The following is a 19,308-nucleotide window of genomic DNA, read 5'->3' on the forward strand; positions in this document are numbered from 1 at the left end:
AAAAAAAAAAAAAAGAAAAAAAAATAATAATAATGATAATAAAGTAAAAAAAGAGTTTAAAAGCAGTATGTCTGAAAAATGTATAACTACATCCAACTGTCTTCTTTGAAAGGCTACATGGAATTGCAGCAATATGCTTTATATTCTTCAGTATGAAACTTCATGGGTTGCACTTGAGCCTTTTAATGGAAAGGAGAAAAAATTAATAAAAAGAAAAGAGAAAAAAAGAGGAGGAAAGACTTTCTCTTTGACTAATCTATGGGAATGCAATCCCATTTTAGATCTTTGGCTTGCCATCCATTAGAGATGAATTAGGTTATTTCTTACAAAAATCATATAACTTTACCTCTTACCTCTATGTCTAGACGTTTTCCTAGTCCAAGGGAATTTGCAGGCTTTTCCCTTGGTTGCATTAGCTTAGAAGTTAGAACCTATGACCATGTAGAGAAAGGCAGATCTACCTAGTCACTGACTGGCCACCTTAGTTTCATGGCATTACCTAATACAGCGTAGTTGCTAACTTGCTAGGATTGGGTGCCAAACCATGGAGGATTACCATTAAGTTGATAGTAGGTGCTAAACACACGTCGTTTCTTGTTTTGAAAATTCTAGGCTTTTTAACCATGATCCAGGCAACCCATATGAAGAGAGAAGTCTTAACTATGGAACTATCTTGTTTTGCAAAACACATTCAAGTACTAGAGCATTTTATGTTACAGTATTAGTTGCTTATGTATAATAAACCCAATTTGAGAAAAAACATTAATTTACAGCAATAAATGCTTTAGTATTTGAAAATCTAATTGAAACACAGTTTTTTCCTAGATAATCTGGCTCATTATTCATACATTTGGGGAGCTGGGCCGCCTTGGCTGGTCCTTTCTGCAAGAGCCCCTTATTGTTAGTGTAGGATTAATGTGAGGATCAGGTAAATTTGTAGTTAATCGGTTGGATTAGGACCCTCTGACATTCAAAATAACCCTTTCCTCTTAGAGTTGCTACCTTACTGGAACTCCTTACCTATCCCTTAACAAATTTATGCATGTATGCGTATAGGTTTCACTGTAAGCAATCTGACTCTAGTTCATTATCCATTCTCATCATGGTGAGTTACCTGGGTACTTCTAACATGAACCCCTACCCGTACGCAATTATGCAATGCATATATTTATTCAGAACAGTACACAATTATGCATATATTTATTCAGACTACATAATTATGCAATGCATATATTTATTCAGACCCGTACTTCTTGGAAATCCTTTTAAATTTATATATATATATATATATATATATATATATATATATATATTATATATATATCTATATATATATATATATATATATATATATATATAATATATATATATATATTATTCAGACGTGTACTCAATTATGCAATGCATGTTTAATTTAAAACCTTTGTCATACACTTCTTGGATATATATCCTGCCACTTCATATCCATTTTTAACTTGTTGGATGAGAGTCGAATTCTTTTCAGCCATAAAAACTACAATTTAAAAGGGTCATTTACATATATAGCTCAGAACTATGGTTGCATTGCATGAGTTTTAGTATTGTCCCCGTACCCTAACTTTTACAAATTTGTCGTGTCCCGTACCTGTATCCGTACCAAGGCTATCGATAGCGGATAGCATCGCGTAGCGGTGAGGCATCACTAAGGCTATTTGGGGCTATTGCGACAAAATAGTAGTAAAAAACATAAAATCAAATAGCGGTCTAGTTTAGATATGTGTAAATACTAAAAGAAAATTAAAAAAAATCTAGAAAATCTAAAAGTACATATTTGATGATTTAAAGAGATCCTACACATGAATAGACAAGTAATCGTCACATAATACCAAAGACGGCTAGAAGAGAAGTCAAAGAGTCATCGTCTTTGAGAAGATGGACTGAGCAGTGTGAGGACTATCCTAGGAGGACCTCACGGTGAAGGAGTGAGAGGAAGTGCTGAGTTAGGTCTCAGAGGCTATGAGAGGCGGCAGGAGCACGCTGAAAATCGCGGGAAGCGATGGAATGCAGTGGTTAAAGGTCAGGTTTAATTTTAAAAAATAAACCCCCAATCACTTTTAAATAGCAATCAAAAGGCGGATTTTGCACGCAATCGCCCGCTATTTACCTTTAGGGCGCGCTATTGGCTGTTTTTACGAACGGAAAGTGCATATTCAGCAATATGTCACCGCTATTAGGCGATAGCGTAGCGGGAAGGGATCACTAACGCTATTAGCGGCGCTATTGCGGGGCTATTTACCGTTATTTATAACAGTGATCCGTACCTATGCAACTTCGGTGGTAACTCTTTACACCGAAGAACTTAACATTCCTAATATCACGACTATTTGTTAGAAGCTTATTGCATTCTATGACATCAGCATTTAGCACCTTCCCATGAACAAGCGGAATTCAGTAAGTTCCCATACTTATTTATTGGGAGAAAAATTCAAGGATGGTTATATAAGAATTAACCTAGTCTATGAGTGGTTGTCAGTTTAATGTCACTTTTTACATGTTGGTGCTTGATTCCTGGCCAATGGAAAGCAAGTGGGGGCCCCTTAGCAAAAATATGACTTGTGAGGATGTAGGTAGATGTATGTTTCATTCTCAAATTTAAGCTCATGGAACGAAGGACCAAGCCTTCAGATTCTCATCGACAAGGAGATAATATGATAAGACTTGCTATAAGGAGTTGCATTCGGCTCTTAGGCATCAAATATGAGAAAAGTTGGAATCATATTCCCCTAGAATTTATATGAAACGAGAAAAATGTTAAAAAAAACTTTAAACAGATAGATGTGTGATTCCAGTTTTATCAACATCTGCTGCAAGGATCCATACAATTTCACTTCTCTCAACAATCATGATGGTGAATGAAATTAAAATATTATCTTAGAACAACATGCAAAGGGACACACATCTAAGATAGGAGAAAAAAACCCTGATTGCAAGTAATATTGTCGCACTGCAGAGCAAAATCTAAGATGCCTTTGTGCAAAAATTTCTAAGATAAAAGTCTATTCAAATTGTTTTGGCGTCACTTTTGCTTTTTGAGGTATTATTTCTTGGTTTCATATGTTTTTCTTGTAGTGTCTGTCTCCTGATTAGAACTGAAGTTCACAAATCTTCTACTTGAGTTTAATTCATCCTTTTCATTTTATCCAGGTGGCTGAAAGAAGAAAGGAGCATGAATGTTTTTGTTGAGCCCAGAGTGAAGATTGAACTTGTCACAGAAGCCTTGGATTACAACTTTGTTCAGACGTGGGAAGATGGTAAGTTTTACAACTTTTGTTGTACTTTTTTGCATATGGCAAAACAAGTATTGTATGATTTCTCCAGGTTCCATACAGATATTGAAATTTTGACATTTTGTATGCATGCTAGTGTCTAAGATACGGTTTGGGAAAGCATTCATCTTTTAATATTAACATTCAAATTGCCGTCAATATTTATAAGTCAGTGAAGTTAAAAAAGCATAAACTGAGAAAAAAAAGTTACCAACTTTTTAAGAATAATCCGTGGAGCAAATATAGCAAATAAATTCGATTGTTTGGTACCCTTTGGGTATTTAATAAAAGCACACATAAGTCTAATTTTTCAAGAGCTTCCCAATGGTATAACATGCATCATTCTGGGAGCTTTGGCCTATTATCTTGCATCGCACCCTCCAATGGACCTTGTGCAGCTGTGCTTTCTGACTAGAAATCATTAAGATGCTCATTTCATGAGCTTACATACTACAAAGATGAAATGTTTATGGTCCGCATGGTTCCATATACTGGAGATACCTCCTATGTAGTAAATGCTATCTAAATGAAATCGAGCATTCTCTCTAAGGAGCCTTACAGCATAATGCACTGTAATGGAGATCTATGAAAGCTCAATAACGATGCCCACTGCCGTGGCTTCCTGATGTCTGAGCTTTAACAGCTTTGATTGTGAGGGATTGTTGGATACTGTATTTGTTGGCGCTGAAGCCGTATGGAGGGAGGAAAAAGTCCTGAAAGTTCATGCTTGTATTATAACATCATCTTTACTTCTTCAGAAAGAGGATCACAAATGGCATTCCTTTTTTTCTATTTTATAAGGGTATCTCATCTGAGGCTGATCTTTGGGACCTCAATATTAATAGTATGCATGGAAAAGGACCTAAAGTTTTACCACATGTAACCCTCTCCTGTTCGGATTACCGTTAAATACATAATCAACCATTAGATACATATTCCTAATTTAGAATTTTGAGCCTTGAGAAGTTATTACAAGATAGAGGCACCTAAGTAAATCAGAGACTCTTGAAGTCACCTAGAATATATGCCAGGTCCTACTCCCTTATAATTATTTCCTTGTCTTTCATATCCACTGTAAATGTTCAGTCAAGATAGATCCACAAAATATCTTGATGCACATGACATGTTCCACAGAAGCATACCATTCAGGCTAGATTCATTTTTAGAGATTGAGGCTTCTTTTAGGAGCAACCAAAACTATGTTTGGGCTGTTGCGCGCAGCGGAAATGTCAGCAGCACTTCGGCAGCACAACAAGAGAGTCAGATCGCAATAAGAATTCCCGTCTCACCAAGGAAACAAGAATATGAAGCGAATATCTCAACAAAGTGAGATATCGGCTCTTCCTCTCATCAGTTCTAGGACTGACCTGTCGAGGGATCCTAAAAGCTATTACAAATCACACAAAAGCAGTACAACCAATTTTTACGTGGTTCGGCAAATTGCCTACGTCCACGGGGCAAGGAGGGGGAGATCTACTATTAGAGGGAGAGATTACAACTAGGGTTTACAATCACTCACAATCTAAACCCTCAAACAAACTCTCAAATCCCTCACAAATACCTCTCAACGAGATGCACAAAACCCTAAAAGAGACTACACAAAATCTCCACAACTGCAGCCACAAAAAGAAGAAAACCAAAAACTGCCTTGCACTGTTTGCTCCTGTACCGCAGCCACACAAAACCTTTGCCTGCCTCCTTCGCACAGAACCCTAGAGCATTAAAAACATATGGCTATTTATAGCCTGATGAATTGAAAACGCGTTCGCGGTTCGTGGGCCAAATTATTTCATCCGCAAAGCCTCCTTCGTGGGCCCCATGTTAACATGCTTCACGTGTTCACATGGGCAACTTAAATATTTATTGTTCTCTCTTTGTTTCAAACCATTACAAGACAAGTAGTTTCTCTTATCTTGATATCCTAGACACTTGAACTCGGTGTAATAATTTAACAAAATGTTTTTTGAGACTTAGTTTTGCTGACACCAAAATTCCGTTGATATGCAAGCAGTTTGAGCTAAATCTCTAATTAAACCCCGAGTCAACCCTTTTCTGCTGATAATGACCAATATATTCTATAAAGTAACCAATTTAATATTCTGAACAGTCTAATTCTGGCAAAGTTCCCTGTCCTTATAGGAGGAGATGGCATTTATTATAGGAACCATGACTATGTGTTCTTCCATGATTCTGTTCTTTTATAGATGACAATCTAGCAATCTATTCACTCTCAAATTATTAGCTCATGTATTCTACTATCTTCTACTGATTAACAGTATGTTGTAGATGACGAAATAAGGCTTCTGCATACAAAAGTTGATCTTGTCATAACTCTTGGTGGAGATGGAACTGTTCTTTGGGTAAGTATTTTCAGTTTGCTAAAATTCTCAGTCTTAACCCCTTCTGCTCCTCTCTCTCTCTCTCTCTCTCTCCCCCCCCCCCCACCCCCCCTCCCCCCCCCTCTCTCCCTCTCTCTCTCTCTCTCCCCCCCCTCTTCTCCCTCTCTCCCCCCCCCCCCTCTGTCTCGTCTTTACCTGAAGCACTTTACTTGCTCTCATCCTTATATTCTTTATGTAACTTGGTTTAAGGAACTTACGGTTGTGATATGTATACAAAAACACACCATGTTCTTTAGATATCTAACTTTTGGGTTCTATATACGTCACTTGTCCCACAGACTTCTAACCTAACTTATACATTTGCAAGGGCTCTTAACCAGTAATGGGATTTACGGTTAATTACTAGTAATTGTTGACATATTAGAATAGTTAAGGGGTTATTTGTAAGATGTATTTGTAGGGGGCCTATATAAGCCCATGTTATTTCATTAATAAGATTAGGGTTTCTCATATATTTCAACTGTAATAAAGCTCCGTGAAACTCGGACTCAATTTTTTAACTGGGGATGTAACTTGAAACTGAGGGCCTGTTTGGCGACTTGCCTGTTAACCGGGTCCGGTTTATCGAGTTAACTAGATTAAGGACTTAAAATTGTGTTTGAAAAAAAACTTATTTTAGCTCAACCATGCCTTTCAACGCTTTTCATGGTCTTCCTGGCTACGAATACAAGCTGGATATTGGTGGCCAAGTAATTTGCCCATATCTTGGATCCACCTTATTGTTGTTTAGTGTAGCTGAGTCAAATGTTATGATCTGAACTGTTTTTTGTTCTTGTTTCCTCTGAGAAACGAGAATTTGTTTGAGATCCTACTCTTGTTGTGCAGCAGAGGTGCTGCCAAAATTTTCACTGCACACAACAAGGGTCGGAAGAGAAGGTGAACAGGCGATGGGTCTGAAGCCTATTCGATGGAGGAGATCATCAAGAAGTTGAACCCCACGGAGGTGTCAACTCTGATGAAGCTAATGACGTTGTCGGCTGGTGAGAGCGCGACAAAACCATCGAAGAAGTTGGAGCTTCCGACCATCGATCTGAAGCTTGATGGACCGAGTACTTACCTGAGCTGGTCGCGGCGGGTGAGATACACCCTTGCAGGGAGGAATCTGGAGGGTTATCTGACAGGAGAGGTGACAGAGCCGGAGGAGGACTCGGAGGGAAGAGATGAGTGGAAGGCCACTCATATGTTGGTATACATCTGGCTCCTCAACTCGTTGGTCCAATCGATCGCCGCCACAGTGGATGGCATTGAGAAGGTGAAGGACGTCTGGGAAAAGTTGAGAAGGACCTATGATGGAGTGGGGGAATAACCTGAGGGTGTTCCAGATTAAGGGTGAGATCGACGCCACAGTCCAGGGAGATAGGACTGTACATGAGTATGCCACAGAGCTGGAACGGCTGTGGCTAGATTATGATCACTTCTCACCTCGGGCGAGCTGCAAGGACCCTGGATGTAAAGAACGGGATGCTTTTCTACAGGAGAGGACTATGGTGTTTCTCAAAGGATTGACATCAGAGTTCGCTCAGCGAATTGCATTGCTGCTAGCTCAGCCGAAGATTCCCACGTTTGAGGAGGCTGTCTCTGCTATGATCCAGGAGGAGACTCGCATTCGGCTGCAGACGGGGACATGTGGACTTCCTGTGGTGAAGTCAGCACTAGCAGCCTCTAGCAACACTGGATCTAGGGGAGAAACTCGACAGTGCTACAACTGCGGTGCGGTGGGTCATCTAAGGCATGCTTGCACCAAACCACCCAAGGAAGGAGATTCGGGTGGACGTGGACAATTCGGAGGTCGTGATCATGGTCGTGGGGGTCGACGAGGTGGAAGAGGAGCAAGGAATCGGGCGAATCTGACGATAGCAGAGGAAGAAGAAGCTGAGGTGGTCTTTACAGAGGAGGATCGTGCTCTCCTGATAATACTCAGGAGAAAACAGCAAGTAGCAGGGGATGGAGACTTGAGGAGTGGGACTGAGGAGGCATCCACTTCATTCTTCGCCAGAGGCAACACTGCTACTTATGCTCATCCGACCAAAGGTACTGATGACATACATGCTTTTGCTTCTATGTCTCCCAACAGATCATCAGAGTGGATAGTCAACTCCGGTGCGTCTCGCCATGTGACAGGTAATGCTAGTGAGTTCTCATCATATACTCACTTAACATCGCCTGATAGTATTCAAATAGCTGATGGTACATTTCAGCCGGTGGTTGGTAAGGGTACAGTCGATTGTACTGGTTCTGTAACTTTGTCCAATGTTTTGCATGCTCCTTTCTTTTCAATCAATCTTTTATCCATTAGTTCTATCATCCTCCAACTAAAATGTATTATTTTTTTTGATATTCCCAAGGTGATTTTCCAGGAGAAGGGGACAGGACGGAGACTTGGGACTGGCACATGGCGTAATGGACTGTGGTATCTGGATCGTGAAGGGCTAGATTCAGCTTTGGTGTCAATGGTAGAGAGAGCAGGAGTAGGATCTGAGATGAGTGCTGAGAGTGTGTTGATGCTTCATCACAAACGCTTGGGACATACTTCTTTCGGTGTTTTAAGTAGGTTGTATCCATCTTTATTTGAGAAAGTAAATAAAGAGAAACTTGTGTGTGATGCATGTAAGTTGGGAAAGCTTACTAGAAGCTCTTATGTTAGTTCTGATCATAGGAGTTCTCATGCATTTGATATGATACATTCAGATGTGTGGGGGCCATGTTCCACAAGTTCTATGAATGGATACAAGTATTTGTTACATTTATTGATTGTTTCTCTCGTGTGACTTGGTTATACTTGATGAAGAATAAGAGTGAAGTGTTTGGGTGCTTCCAAAACTTTCATAGGAATGTTCAGACTCAATATGGAGCAGTGGTGAAGGTATTGAGATCTGATAATGGGACAGAGTACACCAACAGAGTGTTTGGAGAATACTTGTCATCTCAGGGAATACAACACCAGACTACATGTCCATACACACCAGCTCAGAATGAGGTAGCGGAAAGGAAGAACAGACATCTTTTAGAGATTGCTAGAAGTATGATGATCTCCATGAATGTCTCAGAAATATTGTGGGGGCAAGCAGTGTTGACTGCAGCGGCGCTGATCAACAGAATGCCCTCGAGAGTACTGGATTGGAAGTCTCCGTGTGAGACATTGAAAGGAGATAATGGTGGGATTCTTCCACTGAAGGTATTTGGCTGTGTGTGTTTTGTGAAGGATAACAGACCATCCGTCGGGAAGCTTGCCCCTAGAGCGGTGAAGTGTATTTTTGTGGGATATTCTGCTACTCAAAAGGGATATGTTTGTTGGAGCCCGGTGGAGAAAAGGCTGTTCGTGAGCATGGATGTGTACTTTCGTGAATTTGAGCCATATTACACACAGAAGATACCCTCATCCGTTGGTGACTCGCCCAATACTGGAAGTATGAGGCGAGAAAGGGGAGAATGGTGAGAGACAGATGAATAATGTAAAGAATAATGTGGAGAAATCGATTTCTCTAACGATTCCTTGGGAAGGAGAATTGGTTGAGGAGGAGCAGGAGAATAAAGAAGAAGAGGATAAGAAGACAAGAGGTGTTAGGCCCACGGTTCAGGGGGAGCTACTTACATATAGTAGGAAGGGGAAGCAAATTACGGAAACAGTACCTACAGTGCCACTAGTGCCAGGTCCCTTATCAACGCCTGTCCCGACTCCTGAGACACCTACACCACCATCAGATTCCTCCTCCCACACCAATATCAGTACGGAGGACTACTCGCAGTAATGCGGGACATCCTCCCGATAGATATGGTTGGGATCTTGCCCAATTTATATCATATTCTAATATCCACCCTGCACATGGAGCATTCATTGCATCATTGGACTCTGTTACTGTACCTAACAATTGGCAGGTTGCTAAGAAGGACCCAAAGTGGAAAGCAGCAATGCATGAGGAGCTAGGAGATCTTAAGAAGAACCGCACTTGGGAGCTAGTAAAATTACCAGAAGGGAAGAGAGCAGTTGGGTGCAAGTGGGTCTTTACTGTGAAGCAGAATCCAGATGGACAAGTTGAGCGCTACAAGGCTCGTCTGATGGCAAAAGGATATAGTCAGACACATGGTATCGATTATGATGAGACTTTTGCACTGGTGGCGAAGATGAGCGTTGTTCGGACCTTAATCTCTCTAGCAGTAAATGGTGAATGGAAGCTACACCAACTAGATGTGAAGAATGCATTTCTTCATGGAGATCTAGTGGAGGAGATATACATGGAGATACCACCAGGATTCGGTACAGATCAGACAGTGAGAAAGGTCTGCAGATTGAAGAAGTCTCTCTATGGGCTGAAGCAGTCTCCTCGTGCTTGGTTTGACAGATTCAGGAGGGCTATGATTGGTATGAGGTACCAGCAGATCAACGCCGACCATACCGTGTTCTTTCGACGAAGTGGAGGCCACATTACCATGCTGGCGGTATATGTGGATGATATGATTATTACAGGAGATGATGAGAAGGTGATTGCCCAACTCAAAGTAAGACTGGGTAAGGAATTCGAGGTGAAAGATCTTGGTTTGCTTCGATACTTTCTTGGAATAGAGATAGCTCGAGGAGCGGAGGGAATCGTCCTATCCCAGAGAAAGTATGCACTGGATCTTCTCAAAGAGACAGGGATGTTAGGGTGCAAACCTGCAACTACACCGATCGACCAGAAGTTCAAGCTAGGTGCTGAGGCTGGAGAACCAGTTGATCGTGACAGATACCAGAGGCTGGTGGGAAGGTTAATCTATTTGAGTCACACACGTCCTGATATCTCTTTTGCAGTGAGCGTGGTGAGTCGCTACATGCACGATCTGAGGAAGGGTCATATGGACGCTGGATATCTCTTTTGCAGTGAGCGTGGTGAGTCGCTACATGCACGATCTGAGGAAGGGTCATATGGACGCTGTGTATCAGATTCTGAGATATTTGAAGAGTATGTTGGTGGAGCTGAAACTGGATCAAGGAGCAAAAATGAAGCTGTGGTGTGATAACAAGTCAGCCATCAGTATCGCTAATAACCCAGTGCAGCATGATAGAACCAAACACATCGAGATCGATAGGTTCTTCATCAAAGAGAAGTTGGACAGTGGATTACTGGAGTTAAGTCATGTTTCAACTAAAGACCAGGCAGCAGATTGTCTGACTAAGGGACTTAGCTCAGTAGATATGGTTAGATGATGTGACAAGATGGGCTTAGTGGATATCTTTCTCCCATCTTGAGGAGGAGTGTTGACATATTAGAATAGTTAAGGGGTTATTTGTAAGATGTATTTGTAGGGGGCCTATATAAGCCCATGTTATTTCATTAATAAGATTAGGGTTTCTCATATATTTCAACTGTAATAAAGCTCCGTGAAACTCGGACTCAATTTTTTAACTGGGGATGTAACTTGAAACTGAGGGCCTGTTTGGCGACTTGCCTGTTAACCGGGTCCGGTTTATCGAGTTAACTAGATTAAGGACTTAAAATTGTGTTTGAAAAAAAACTTATTTTAGCTCAACCATGCCTTTCAACGCTTTTCATGGTCTTCCTGGCTACGAATACAAGCTGGATATTGGTGGCCAAGTAATTTGCCCATATCTTGGATCCACCTTATTGTTGTTTAGTGTAGCTGAGTCAAATGTTATGATCTGGTAAACTAACATCGTTTAAGACTATTCAGGCCTATAATATGTAGTTTTTCTCTGAACTCTATCACTGGCAAGTACTAATTTTTAGAAATGCTATGTGATTGATGTGTCCAGGGTTGACACGTGTGTAATACTTGTTTCATATACGGGTGTCCGCTCACGTAATCCTTGCTTATTTTTTCCCCTGCTGCTGTTCTGGGGGCGTGACAGTAGAGTGCACAAGATTGGACTAGATTTTTAGTTCAAGAAAATAGGCCCTTATCTAGGATATCTTTGAACCACCCCAACATTGTTAAATCCCAATCCGGTTAAGGCTTTAACCGGATTAGCGTGAAGTTGCCAAACACACCCTGAAATTTTGGCTGTATCTGAAACCCACACATCGGATTTATTGAATTCGTATGTCACTCATCGGGTAGGCATTTCAGATGAATAAGAAATAGTTTTAAAGATAAGAAAATAAACCTACTTTCGATTTCGGTTTCTAGAAACATACGTTCAGTATTTCTTCCACTAAAGCACACAAATGAACATCTCTAACGTTGCCTACTGGTGTATGGATTTGTGAGGTTTTTCTTTGTATGCATGGCAAGATCCTTGAGAGAGATTCTTCCAACTTTGAAGCTTAAACCTTATCTTTTCCTTATAATTATTGGAATTTCTAAATTTAGAACCATTAGTATTCATTTTAGAGTTTGAAGTTTAAACATATGAGACATATTTTGATTACTTTAAAACATAAAAAGTACAGAAACCATGAATTAAATTTCCACACTTCAGAAAACCAAGTCTTCTTACTATAAGCATAGACTTTCATGTGCTCTGCTAAAAGGTCATTGATGTTGAACTTTCATGTGCTTTAGTGATGCATTGCTGCATTTTTAATACACAATTGCATGATTATAATTTTTGACTTGTCATGTTCAACTTATTAGCTTGTGTTTTTCATTAGCTAAATATGTCTTCCCTCTGTGTGTATGCTAGTCGTGTTTGGTCTTAATGTGTTTGGTCTTAATGTTGCACTGTCATTTGAAGGTTTAATTAGTAGTTCAGGTTAACGGCATTCATAGTAGCATCGTGCTTCTGAAGAATGTCCTTGATACAAACTCCCGCTGTAGATTAACTTGTTGTTTCTTTTTTTTTAATAAAAATTTTAAATTTTTTTTATCTACAGGCTGCATCTATGTTCAAAGGACCAGTCCCTCCTGTTATCTCATTTTCCTTGGGATCGTTGGGATTTATGACCCCTTTCCGTATCCTCTCATTTATATATTCTATTGCTCTGAAAACTTATTTAGTTGATTTTTTTTTCATCTAAAGCAATATTGTTCCTGCATAACTATTTCTTGTTTATGTGGGGGAAGTTCAGTTCTGTTTGTTAATAGATGTACATGTCATATTTACATGATGAAGTACATGCTGCTGTGTTTTCCACTTACGACTGCAATCTACTTTTATTGTCTGCACATGCTTTGAGTGAAATTATTGATAGACAGGCCTTATGTCACGTGTATTGTTCCTTATAACCCACTCTCTGTCTCTTTCCGTGTTTTAATTAGTCGCAATGAAATTGAAAACATTTGTGCATGTTTGTCTAAATTTTGTCAAAGACACGAGTCTATCATGTTTTTTGAAGATTCAGAACCTTGATATAATCTTTCCTATTTGTTAGCATTCCCTAATTTTGAGTGTTCAATCCGAATTACAGATAGAGGTGGGGTTCCCGTGTTTTCTGGTAATGTAGGCTTAAACTTTCCTTTAGTCAGAAAGCATACCTCTTTACTTGCTCACTTCATTTAATCGAGTGATGTTATTGCGTTCTTTCTGAAATGGTGTTGAGAAGAATAATTTGGGGATAGTTCTATCTTCTACATTGTTAGTAAGTGAATCATGGGGTAATTCCTTAAAATCCATAATTAGTTGTTATCTGTAAAGTGCATGTTCATAAAATAATTAAATGCGAAAGGTCACTGACGGGAATATCAGTAGAACAAGATGAAGTATGTTAATCTTCAAATTGTAATATATGTTGGTTTTTTTTTTGTCTAGTGAGGACAGTTGATCCGTGTTCAACTGACAATTTGAGCCTGCCGTTGGTACTTGCTTTCAAATCTCAATTCAAAACACAAGCTCATATTTAGACTTCCCTTCCTTATCAATTGGCTTACTTAGATGTCAAATTCTATGTTCTTATTGAAGTTTTACCCTCTCGTTCTTTAGGTAAATTATAAATTTTCATTTGTACGAGGCTGTTGAAGGATTCTTTTAATGTCATAGAATATGGTAGTTGTTCCGGTTTATAAATTTTGTAGTGATCTTTAATGGCTATCAGATAGTGAACATTATCGGGACTCCTTAGATTCGATATTCAAGGGACCTATTAGCATTACTTTGCGTAATCGTCTGCAATGCCATGTTATTCGAGATGCAGCTAAGAATGAACTGGAGACTGAGGATCCCATTCTAGTCCTAAATGAAGTAACTATAGACCGTGGAATATCATCGTACCTCACTTATCTGGAGTGCTATTGTGATAACTCCTTTGTCACATGTGTACAAGGAGATGGATTGATTTTATCAACAACTTCCGGAAGCACAGCATACTCACTGGCAGCTGGAGGATCAATGGTTCATCCACAGGCATGTTTCCATCTCTTATCGATTTCTGGAAATCATGTTTGTTTTATTTTCTTTTACCGAACAATTAAATCATTAGGAAGAGTTATTACGTCTTGATTACTTATACAGGCATATACAATTAATACATAGATCCATCTTAATCCTGTCAAAATGGTTGCTTCTTGGAAAATGGAAAGAAATTCCTAAGGGATAGGACAAACTAGAGTCATATCGTTCTGAGCTGAATTCCTGGGCTTACCAAGCCTGGATAACCCATGTTATTTTGTATGGCATCCTTTTCTAATCTCAAGCAGTGGGGTAATGTACTAAATTACATTATCTCCTATATAATAGGAACTATTCACTCTCGATGTTCATAATATATTTAATTACATTATCTCCTATATAATACGAAATATTCACTCTTGATGTTCCTAAGATTCTATTCAATACGACGTTTACACTTTTTAAGTCCAAACAATAAAGTGATCGTACTGTGGACCAGGAAGAAAGTTACTAAGTTAGGCTGTCCAATGTTGTTGTGATGAAAACCAAATGTTGACCAAGATGCTGAGGCTTCTGTGTTTTTGCTGTCTAGTTCAGTTGGTAATATTTATGCCTTCCATTTAATTAACTGGGAGAATCAATTGAAGTCCTACGTATTGATTGAAACTGCAAGATGCCTTGCTAAAATTTCACAATGCAAAGTTAAATACCATCCAGACCATGCATCTAAGACCCATCACGTTGCAGGTTCCCGGAATCCTCTTCACACCAATTTGCCCACACTCTCTATCGTTCCGACCTCTGATACTGCCAGAGTACGTGGCAATTAGGGTTCAAGTGCCATTCAACAGCAGAGGACAGGCATGGGCATCATTTGATGGCAAAGACAGAAAACAATTGGCTCCGGGCGACGCTCTCATCTGCAGCATTGCACCGTGGCCGGTGCCCACTGCTTGCCAAGTCGACTCCACCAACGACTTCCTTCGAAGCATCCACGAAGGCCTCCATTGGAATTTGAGGAAAAGCCAGTCTTTTGATGGTCCCCGTGATTAGTAAACTGAGAGGAATGTAGAAAATCATATCTGGAGGCAGGATGATTTGACACGTGTCCCTTGTTTACTGCTACGCTCGGCTAGCTGGTGGGTTGCTTGCTTCTGTACGTAATGAATGTTGTTGTAAAAGAAAACCAATAGATGTATAGCATGCAAAGAAGTAGTTACTGATCAAGCAAGCAGAGTGTGAGAGATCGCTATCATTATTATTATGAACTCTTAAGATGCTACTATAAAAGGAATGAGTTAAAAAGCTTCTGTACGAATGTTTGTAGGCTTACTTGTGTGTGGTTTTTGATGCTGCGGTAGATTCCGAACGTCAGCAAGCAATTTCGCGCTACAGTAAAGTTTTGAAGCTCAATGGCATTCTTCATTCTACCGTATTTTCGGCTGAAGTTGCATCTTATTATAATTGGTTGTTTCAAACTTAATAGTGTAAAAATTTGTCAATTGTCAACTTCACTACTTGTGGTGGTGGTTGTGTCTTATTATTTAGTTGCTTCAAAACCTGGTAAGAGTGAAAAATAGAATAAAATTAAGACGCAAGACCAATCCTAATTTGATGTACAAATCAAAGCACTCAACAAGCGGATTGATACTAGTGAGTTCGTAAAGGAGGGATTCTGTTCAAATTACGTACCAAGGTTCGACGGAAATAGGCAGCGATTTTATTTCTCCGGAGATCTAGGAGAGAGCTGTAGCAGCGGAATGTGGGACAGGCGGGAGGGGGGCCTCGCGGGGAGGGAACCCCCAGGGGCAATATAGGAAAAGCGAATCCACATTATCACTCCCCTTTTTAATTAAAAAAAAGGAAAAATGTGTTAAGGCCACAAAGACACTAACTTCAGGTGCTGCACAGGTGTTGCCGTCCTTTTACTTTTTCCTCATGTGGTTCAACCTTTTAAAATGTGACATCTTATGTTGCAGCTCTCTTTTAGCATTAATTATATGCCAACTAAGTAAAAATCCTCAAAATGTCCTTATCCCCTCTCCTCAATCCCTCAAACTCCAGCTCTCTCTCTCTTACGAGCTCTCATCTCATCTCTCTCTCTCTAAAACCAAGGGCTTTCTCAAGCTCGTTGCCCTGGCCCTCGCCGTCATCGCCTCCGCCCAGGCCCCCGGCGCCGCCACCCATCCCAAACCCGCCACCTACCACGTCCCACCAAAAAAAACCCCACCCCAGGGCGCGCTGCCCCGACGTCGGTCCCGCGGGCTCGCCTCCCTCTGGTACCCCCTCTGATGGTTCCAGCGCCCCCAGAGTCCGATCTGTCAGTCGTGAGGAAAAATATGGTGAAGCCATGGAACTGTCTTTATCTTTCAAAGTGTTGTCAACCTGTAGCATTTATAGCTCGTGGGAGAGTGTTAAGCTTCTGCATGTAACATGTTGGTTTTTTTACTTGTTCTTTTTCCCCCTCCTTTCTAAAACTCTTATGCCATTCCTCGATGCTCGGATTTTGTGTTTCACCATTTATTTCCTCCTGCTTCAGTAGTTTGTAGGTTGGCCCTCTGTTTTCTCTTCATAAAGCTCAATCATTGTATTCCTTTCTTTCTATTCATTTGTTTTTAATTTTGCCAAATGACTCAACATTCTGGGTTCTTGCAGATTTTTTTTAGGTTTTGATTTTGATATATGCCTAGTATCTGGAATGTTGGATGTATTCATTGGGTTCTAGTTTTGTTTTTTTATTGAAATTAGTTTTAACTCATGTTAGGTCTAATTGGGGTCATGTTAGTTCTAACTCAGTTCATGTTAGTTCTAAATTAGAAGTAACCATTTAGAACTAACAGGAACCGAGTTAGAACTAACATGAACTGAGTTAGAACTAACATGAACCCAATTAGACCTAACATGAATTAGAACTAACACGAATACGAAATAGAACTAACATGAACTCCAATTAGACTTAACATGAACTTTTATTAGACCTAACACGAACTTTTATTAGACCTAATACAAACTTTTATTAGACCTAACATAAAATTAGACCTAACATGAATTTTTATGAGAGCTAACATGAAATTAAACTTAACATGAACTTTTATTAGACCTAACACAGCTAAAACTAACATGAACCGAGTTAGAACTAACGCAGTTCGTGCTAGAACTAACGTGAACCGAGTTAGAACTAACGCAGTTCGTGCTAGAACTAACGTGAACCGACTTAGAACTAACACAGTTTGTGTTTAGTTCTAATACACAGCTAGAACTGTGTTAGTTCTAACTCGGTTCATGTTAGTTCTAGCTGTGTTAGTTCTAACTCGGTTCATGTTAGTTCTAGCTGTGTATTAGAACTAAACACGAACCGTGTTAGTTCTAACTCGGTTCATGTTAGTTCTAACAGAACTGTGTTAGTTCTAACTCAGTTCATGTTGTTCGCTCGGAAAATCGTTGCTTTCTTCATTGATTCCATTGCTATCTTGAATAACAGTTTTTCGGTTACAGAAGATCCGGTCTTTTTTTAGATCCGGTTACAATGAAAATCAAAAATAAAGAAAATTAAAAATTACAACTTTTTTTCTTTCGTCGAACAAATCGCGAGCTCCTGTTATTCGGTCACTCGCTTGGGTGGGTTGTTTGCCTGCGCCGGGGTTGTTTGCCGTGGACCACCGCGCGATCTAGATCCGAACAGATCTACGCAGTATAACGGGTATTATTTCACTAAGGAAATAATAGCCGGAGGGATTATTTCACCAAGGAAACAATCGCTCGAATCTCGGGATCAAAGACCAAGCTTTGATCCGGAGTGTAACAACGTAGATCTGAGATCTCGATCCCCTCGAACTCCTGCCTTTTGTGATGCGGGTGCTTGCCGGGAATCAGATCTGGACGTCCAAGTCTTCAAGCCTTCAAAAACTCCAAGATGAGGTCTTAATCCGGCAGAGTTTCGGCTCTCCAAAAGTTCTTCCAAAAGTCCTCCTAAATGATGAATGACCCCGCCTATTTATAGGCAACCAGATCTGTGCATTTGGCACAGATCTGGGCGGCCACCTCAGGGTGGCTCGGCTCATGCCCGTCGTTCACGTGCGGTTCGTCAGCTTCGTAGCCTTGTTAATCCGCTTCGTTGCGTGTCACTTGGCTTCGGTGTTGTGGACTGACGTTCGTGCTTAGATACGTCGCCCGATGGTTCATTAGTTCGTGTTGAGCCGTGTTAAGGGACCTATAAGCAATTTTATATGCCTACAGATACCCCCTCCAAAGTTTTCCAGTCTCGTTCTTTTATAGAGGAGTCTGGAATACTTTGGATATGACTGTCCCAACCTTCAATCGGTGTAACGGGCTCTTGGAATAGCTTCTATTCTCGATTCCTTCAATCCTCCAGGCTATTCGGTGCTTTGTCGAATGCTTGAGAGGGTTCCGGTGCTACATTTATTGTCTGACCGTTGTCGGAATTTTGAATTTGAAGTCGATTCTTGATTTCCTGGCTTTTTAGCTCGAGTTAGTTGCTTCAACATGGAATTGACCATCGTTTGACGGCTTTGAATTTTCATTGCGACGCGTTGTCCGGCGTTTAACACAGTTTACACTCGTAAGTATTTTGGAGTCTACACAGTTTAAGCTCTTAAGGAGTTGGAGCGGGGAGGTCTAGTTTATACTCATACACTCCTGGGAGTTATGTTGAGTTATCCTTAAGAATAAAAAATATTCTCCAGAAACTTCTCAACAAAGAGGAGGGAATAGTTTATACTCGTATACCTTATTGGAGTATTTCCGTATCCAAATGAGTTGAACCGGTTTAGGTTCGAATAATCTGAACCGGCCCAAAAAATGTGCCAAAAAGGCAGTATTTGGGTTCAAAAATCTCTCCGACCCTTCCAAATATATGGTAGAGGGGTTAAATAGGTGAAGGACTGAACCGTAGGTTGATCAAAAGTCGTTTCAATGCTTAATTCAGCTCCAATTTGAATTCTGGTTCAAATTTGGTTCAAACTGGTTCAATTTGGCTCAGACTGGCTCATTCTGGTTCAATCTGGCTCAATTTGGCTCATTCTGGTCTGGTCTGGTCCAGCCAGGCTCAATTTGGCTTATTCTGGCTCATTCTGGCTCATTCTGGTCCATTCTGATCCATTCTGGTCCAATCTGACTTGGTCTGGTTTAGCCCGGTCTGGTCTGGTCCAGCCAGATCTGGTTCAAGGCTATAAAAGGGGTTCTTTTTTTCTTTTTTCTTTTTTTTCTTCCTCTCTTTCTAGGGCCGGCCATCCCCCTCCCTCTAATTTTGATTTTCTTTTTTTTTACAAGCCTCTTTTCTCCCTCCAAACTTCAGATCTGTATTAGATCTAGCTTTCCTTTGGAT

At 40.3% G+C, this 19,308-nt stretch overlaps 1 protein-coding gene across 1 annotated transcript in view; it reads left to right on the forward strand.

Moving 5' to 3' along the window:
* Nucleotides 1-15,278, forward strand: part of LOC109842698 (putative NAD kinase 3) — a 19,689-nt gene extending 4,411 nt beyond the window's left edge. The window contains exons 7-11 of the mRNA XM_020411553.1: nucleotides 3,184-3,290; nucleotides 5,592-5,665; nucleotides 12,514-12,592; nucleotides 13,672-13,979; nucleotides 14,712-15,278. Coding sequence (XP_020267142.1) covers nucleotides 3,184-3,290; nucleotides 5,592-5,665; nucleotides 12,514-12,592; nucleotides 13,672-13,979; nucleotides 14,712-15,017 — 874 coding nt within the window. The 3' untranslated portion in view covers nucleotides 15,018-15,278. The remainder of the gene's footprint in view (nucleotides 1-3,183; nucleotides 3,291-5,591; nucleotides 5,666-12,513; nucleotides 12,593-13,671; nucleotides 13,980-14,711) is intronic.

The sequence above is a fragment of the Asparagus officinalis genome, chromosome 5 (assembly GCF_001876935.1).
Source record: "Asparagus officinalis chromosome 5, Aspof.V1, whole genome shotgun sequence".
Taxonomy (NCBI): Eukaryota; Viridiplantae; Streptophyta; class Magnoliopsida; order Asparagales; family Asparagaceae; genus Asparagus; species Asparagus officinalis.